Here is a 7,500-nt window from a genome sequence, read left to right as displayed (position 1 = left end):
TGAGGAACACATGAGGAACACATGAGGAACAACATGAGGAACAACATGAGGAACAACATGAGGAACACATGAGGAACACATGAGGAACAACATGAGGAACACATGAGGAACACATGAGGAACAACATGAGGAACACATGAGGAACACATGAGGAACAACATGAGGAACAACATGAGGAACACATGAGGAACACATGAGGAACACATGAGGAACAACATGAGGAACACATGAGGAACACATGAGGAACAACATGAGGAACAACATGAGGAACAACATGAGGAACACATGAGGAACACATGAGGAACAACATGAGGAACACATGAGGAACACATGAGGAACAACATGAGGAACACATGAGGAACACATGAGGAACAACATGAGGAACAACATGAGGAACACATGAGGAACACATGAGGAACAACATGTTAATACATGTTGAAGATGTTCTGACAATGATCCAATATGATTATGATTGTTTATCATTCATAAAAACTGTAATTTGGTCTTGATTTAGTTTGATTAAAGTCAATTTGATTAAGAAACGTCCACAACAGCGCACAATATCACTCTGATTATTATAAGCGCTGCAGTTTATCTCTTTAAATGCTCAAGCTCGTTAAAGCAGGATTCTGATTGGCTGTCAATGTTTATCATTCATCAGCTGCAAAAAAAAAAAATATTCTGAAAATTACAATTTATAAACTTTTGGTTATCGTTATCGTCTTATTTTGGCAAGACTCACTATGATTTTACACCACACTTGATTTTCATGACTAAAAACAGGTCATTTTTTAAATTATATTGTATTGATTACAAGAGAACATTTGATTTGTATTTTAATGTATTGCCATATCAGCTTCTTGTCACATCAAGATCAAGATTTCTCTACAACACAAACACTCTACATAAGATTTTACTGTACTTGTGATAAAAAAAGTGACACTTTTATAATTGATCATTTAATTCTGTATTATTTTAATCGTCAGGCTACCCGTTTCCCAAACCCTTTAAAGGCATTAACTAACCTCTGCTGAGGAATATCCAGATGAACAATCCAGCTCCGCATCACTGATGAAATCAAACAACACCGAATTAATCACTCAGTCCATCAACACACACTTCAGGGCTCTCATTTATAAAACTGTGTGGGATCCTTGCTAAAAGTGCCCAAAAGCCAAAAATATTCAGACTTATAAAAGCGTACGTACGCCAGAACCTGCGAAACTTCCCTTTATAAATCCCAGTCAGTGGAAGATTGAGGCACACGCGTCTATTTATGATTAGGACTCATAATGAGGATTTAAAGTGGGTTTCCTTAATCTGCCGTCAATCCCTCAGATCACCACCGGTGTCGCCAAACCACTCGTCTCCAGAGTGTTCGTAGTTCGTACGCATGATCAGAGTGTGTGTGCAGGTGCAAGTGTGTTTTTACAAATCACAGCTTATGCGTGGGAAGTGGCATACGGCTCTGTTTTGTGCGACGCAACGGTTATAAACGTACAGATACTGTAGAAAGAAATTCCGGGACTTTTCAAGCACTACTTTTTTGTTTTTTTGTTTGGTTTGACTACAAATCTTTAGGATTTTTTAAACTCAAAGGTATCAAAATACAACTTACAACATGTTTAATAATATATACTAAATACAAAGTTTATAATGGCTATTATTGTTCACTAAAAATATTTAATATTATATCGTTGTGGTACTTTGTATCGAGAAAAGACGGGCTGCAGCATTAATTTTGCGTGAAAAGATTGTATATGTGTTTGTTTGTTTTCAGAAAAAATTCAATTTAATATATATATTATATTTAAATAAGTCAAGCACTTTTTAAGTACCTCTTCATAAATATGGCTGTTTTCAAGGGTTTTCCAGGACTTAAATATCAAAAAGTCAAATTCAAGTACTTTAAGCACCTTGTACGAACCCTGTATAAATGAGAACCCTGATCTTTCATGGGAATCGTCTTGCAATTGCTGATCAAATAATAGGTTTTCCAGCCTTAAAATCCCTCTAACAAACATCAAGCGGAGGACAGTGAGTCTCACCTGTCTGAATCCAGAGAGATGAGCGAATCCTCTCCTGTCTGACTCAAGGCAGCGTATCCCTTATTAAACTTCACACTGCGGAGAGAAGAGAAAAACAGCACTGAAATGCTATGTCTTGCTATGTTTCTGAGAGGACAAAATTATACTTCATGAGGATCAAATGTTACATTTGCATCAAGTATGTTCCCTGAAAAAGCTGTCAATCATGGTTAGCATTGTCCGGGAAGCAGACACACTCTGTCAGTTCAAATCTAGACTTTAAACGCATCTCTTTTACCTGGCATTCATATAGAACATTATACATTTCTATTATTCAAATCAGTTAAATGATTATTCGGCTGCATAGATTCGGTCAGGCAGAACCGGGGACACTTTCTATAACACCGGATGTACTCGTTACATCATAAGAAGAATGACATCTACGCTAATGTTAGTCGATCTGTTTATTCCGAGGCTTACTGAAGTCAGCCGGATCCGGGCCATATCCAGATCAGATGGTGGACCTGCGCCTACATACATCCACAACGCATGATGTAGTCAGCCGGATCCGGGCCGTATCCAGATCAGATGGTGGACCTGCGCCTACACACGTCCACAACGCATGATGTAGTCAGCCGGATCCGGGCCGGATCCAGATCAGATGGTGGACCTGCGCCTGCACACGTCCACAACGCATGATGTAGTCAGCCGGATCCGGGCCGTATCCAGATCAGATGGTGGACCTGCGCCTACACACGTCCACAACGCATGATGCAATCAGCCGGATCCAGATCAGATGGTGGACCTGTGCCTGCACACGTCCACAACGCATGATGCAATCAGCCGGATCCGGGCCGTATCCAGATCAGATGGTGGACCTGCGCCTGGACACGTCCACAACGCATGATGTAGTCAGCCGGATCCGGGCCATATCCAGATCAGATGGTGGACCTCCGCCTGGACACGTCCACAACGCATGATGTAGTCAGCCGGATCCGGGCCGGATCCAGATCAGATGGTGGACCTGCGCCTGCACACGTCCACAACGCATGATGTAGTCAGCCGGATCCGGGCCGTATCCAGATCAGATGGTGGACCTGCGCCTACACACGTCCACAACGCATGATGCAATCAGCCGGATCCAGATCAGATGGTGGACCTGTGCCTGCACACGTCCACAACGCATGATGCAATCAGCCGGATCCGGGCCGTATCCAGATCAGATGGTGGACCTGCGCCTGCACACGTCCACAACGCATGATGTAGTCAGCCGGATCCGGGCCGTATCCAGATCAGATGGTGGACCTGCGCCTGCACACGTCCACAACGCATGATGTAGTCAGCCGGATCCGGGCCGTATCCAGATCAGATGGTGGACCTGCGCCTGCACACGTCCACAACGCATGATGTAGTCAGCCGGATCCGGGCCGTATCCAGATCAGATGGTGGACTTGCGCCTGCACACATCCACAACGCATGATGTAGTCAGCCGGATCCGGGCCGGATCCAGATCAGATGGTGGACCTGCGCCTGCACACGTCCACAACGCATGATGTAGTCAGCCGGATCCAGATCAGATGGTGGACCTGTGCCTGCACACGTCCACAACGCATGATGCAATCAGCCGGATCCGGGCCGTATCCAGATCAGATGGTGGACCTGCGCCTGCACACGTCCACAACGCATGATGTAGTCAGCCGGATCCGGGCCGTATCCAGATCAGATGGTGGACCTGCGCCTGGACACGTCCACAACGCATGATTTAGTCAGCCGGATCCGGGCCGTATCCAGATCAGATGGTGGACCTGCGCCTGCACACGTCCACAACGCATGATGTAGTCAGCCGGATCCGGGCCGTATCCAGATCAGATGGTGGACTTGCGCCTGCACACATCCACAACGCATGATGTAGTCAGCCGGATCCGGGCCGGATCCAGATCAGATGGTGGACCTGCGCCTGCACACGTCCACAACGCATGATGTAGTCAGCCGGATCCAGATCAGATGGTGGACCTGTGCCTGCACACGTCCACAACGCATGATGCAATCAGCCGGATCCGGGCCGTATCCAGATCAGATGGTGGACCTGCGCCTGCACACGTCCACAACGCATGATGTAGTCAGCCGGATCCGGGCCGTATCCAGATCAGATGGTGGACCTGCGCCTGGACACGTCCACAACGCATGATTTAGTCAGCCGGATCCGGGCCGGATCCAGATCAGATGGTGGACCTGCGCCTACACACGTCCACAACGCATGATGTAGTCAGCCGGATCCGGGCCGTATCCAGATCAGATGGTGGACCTGCGCCTGGACACGTCCACAACGCATGATTTAGTCAGCCGGATCCGGGCCGGATCCAGATCAGATGGTGGACCTGCGCCTGCACACGTCCATAACGCATGATGCAATCAGCCGGATCCGGGCCATATCCAGATCAGATGGTGGACCTGCGCCTGGACACGTCCACAACGCATGATTTAGTCAGCCGGATCCGGGCCGGATCCAGATCAGATGGTGGACCTGCGCCTGCACACGTCCACAACGCATGATGTAGTCAGCCGGATCCGGGCCGGATCCAGATCAGATGGTGGACCTGCGCCTGCACACGTCCACGACGCATCCCTGAAGTGCCAGCCTCATCAGCCCTGTGAAGGCCTCATCCACACGACAGCCATCGGCACTGATCCTCAACAACCCCGTCTCCATACCGGCGTGACTCCGACCTCCAACCAGATGGATCTGGATAATATTCTGAATGTTCTGATCCAATCTGACCTCTGACCTGTAATGCTGCCTGAATCATAATCATACACCATTCGCTCGTTGGCCAGAGGAGAACTGAGGAACTGTGTCTGGGTTCTCCTAAGGTTTTTTTTAATCCATTCTGTCACTGATGGAGTTTTGGTTCCTTGCCTTGGCTTCTGGCTTGCTTAGTTGGGGACATTTAAAGGGATATTTCACCGCTGGAAAGATTAATGTGTTTTTAAATTGGGTTATTTATGTAGTAGAAATGTGAAATTATTTTAGAAGTTGGTGCCTTCTTGACTGAGAAAAGCCAGAAAATGTATTTTTGGCTCATGTGGATGAAAGACAACAACTCCCAGAATGCACTTGCTTCGCTGCCCTACGAGGCCACTCCCAAGCCACGCCTACCGGTTACAGAGGGCAGTGTCGGGAGAAATGATACAGCTAGGCTACTAGTCGACTCGAAACTGAAAAGACGGCGTTTTATCGTGAGATCCCCCTATGGGCGGGTTGAAGACATGCGGAACTAGCGCCTCCTACTGGCTGGAGTCTCTCGCCTCTGGACACAAAAGTATCAGATGAGCTAAATGACGATTTTTGTGGCATCTGAGTTTTTTTTTCCAGACACACAATACAGAAATCTCTCGTCATTCCAAAATACTCCCGGGTTTCTACTGATACAAAGCTTAATGCTAATCGGTGAAGTATCCCTTTAATATTCAACTATATTATTGATCTGCCTTACATAAGGTGGACGATGACGCAATTCTCTTCTAGAAACAAACTTTGCTGTAGTATTTTCATGGTATCTCTGTGAAGCTGCTTTGATACAATCTGTATTGTAAAAAGCGCTATATAAATAAAGGTGACTTGACTCACGTCTTTGGTTTGTGTCTCGGCGGATTAAGTGAAGTCCTCGCTGGACTCAAGCCTCTCTTCTGCAGAACTCTTCTGGCCGACTCCCTCTGTCGCTCTACAGAGAAACAAACGCATCCGTTACAGTAACCCTGTACAGTAACCCTTTACAGTAACCCTTCACAGTAAACCTTCACAGTAACCCTTTAGAGTAACCCTGTACAGTAACCCTTTACAGTAACCCTGTACAGTACACCTTTACAGTAACCCTTTACAGTAACCCTTTAGAGTAACCCTTTACAGTAACCCTTCACAGTAACCCTTCACAGTAACCCTGTACAGTAACCCTGTACAGTAACCCTGTACAGTACCCCTTTACAGTAACCCTTCACAGTAACCCTTTAGAGTAACCCTGTACAGTAACCCTGTACAGTAACCCTGTACAGTAACCCTGTACAGTAACCCTTTACAGTAACCCTTCACAGTAACCCTTCACAGTAACCCTTCACAGTAACCCTTCACAGTAACCCTTCACAGTAACCCTGTACAGTAACCCTTCACAGTAACCCTTTACAGTAACCCTGTACAGTAACCCTTTAGAGTAACCCTTTACAGTAACCCTTCACAGTAACCCTTCACAGTAACCCTTCACAGTAACCCTTCACAGTAACCCTTTACAGTAACCCTTCACAGTAACCCTTTACAGTAACCCTTCACAGTAACCCTTTACAGTAACCCTTCACAGTAACCCTGTACAGTAACCCTGTACAGTAACCCTTCACAGTAACCCTGTACAGTAACCCTGTACAGTAACCCTTTACAGTAACCCTTCACAGTAACCCTGTACAGTAACCCTTCACAGTAACCCTTTACAGATCTTCTGCTGGACGACTCACGGAGTTTGGTGTTGAACGCATGAGCTTTGGTCATGAGATACGGTCCTGTCTTCTCCGGCGCCTTCACTCCTCCGTCTCCTGTATGCGGCTGATCCCTGATTCCAGATCTCTGATGATCAAACACAGTTCAGATGAGGATATCCATCGACAGGGTGAGATGACTGACACACTTCATATTCATAAGATATTACTACCAAAGTTTTCTCATAACAATTGCATTCTTAACCTGGTACAGATCACACACACACACACACACACATTCACTCTCTCTCTCACACACACACTCATTCACACTCTCTCTCTCTCTCTCTCTCTCACACACACACACACACACACACACACACACACACACACACACACAGAGACTCACACTCACTCATTCACTCTCTCTCTCTCACACACACACACACACACACAGAGACTCACACTCACTCATTCACTCTCTCTCTCTCTCACACACACACACACACACTCATTCATTCTCTCTCTCTCTCTCTCTCTCTCACACACACACACACACAGAGACTCACACACATTCTCTCTCTCTCTCTCACACACACACACTCTCTCTCTCTCTCTCTCACACACACACACACACTCACACTCATTCACTCTCTCTCACACACACACATTCTCTCTCTCTCTCACACACACACACACACACTCACTCACTCACTCTCTCTCACACACACACATTCTCTCTCTCTCTCTCACACACACATTCACTCTCTCTCTCTCACTCACTCACACACACACTCTCTCTCTCTCTCTCTCTCTCTCTCTCTCTCACACACTGTATTTGTGTTGTATTTTATATCATGTGCATAAACACAATATAACATTCTCTATATTATAGTGTTTGTAATTTTAATATAATTTAATACAAAGTTGAAAGCCAATTCCCTTTGTTAGTGCAACTTATTTGACTAATACTCCTGAATTCTGATATATATGTATATCGTGTTCTCAAGAT

General features: G+C 46.0%; 1 protein-coding gene across 1 annotated transcript in view; it reads right to left on the bottom strand.

The window, feature by feature from the left end:
* fam219b (family with sequence similarity 219 member B) overlaps positions 1-7,500 on the bottom strand; it is an 11,469-nt gene that overhangs the window by 3,557 nt on the left and 412 nt on the right. Inside the window, exons 2-5 of the mRNA XM_084124669.1 lie at positions 6,528-6,636; positions 5,656-5,749; positions 2,049-2,123; positions 1,026-1,068 (exon numbers count right to left, since the gene is read on the bottom strand). Of these exons, the coding sequence (XP_083980795.1) occupies positions 1,026-1,068; positions 2,049-2,123; positions 5,656-5,749; positions 6,528-6,636 (321 nt within the window). The remainder of the gene's footprint in view (positions 1-1,025; positions 1,069-2,048; positions 2,124-5,655; positions 5,750-6,527; positions 6,637-7,500) is intronic.

Source organism: Abramis brama (assembly GCF_963993115.1).
Source record: "Abramis brama genome assembly, chromosome: 9".
NCBI classification, from domain to species: Eukaryota; Metazoa; Chordata; class Actinopteri; order Cypriniformes; family Leuciscidae; genus Abramis; species Abramis brama.
This window is presented reverse-complemented; position numbering and strand designations above follow the sequence as displayed.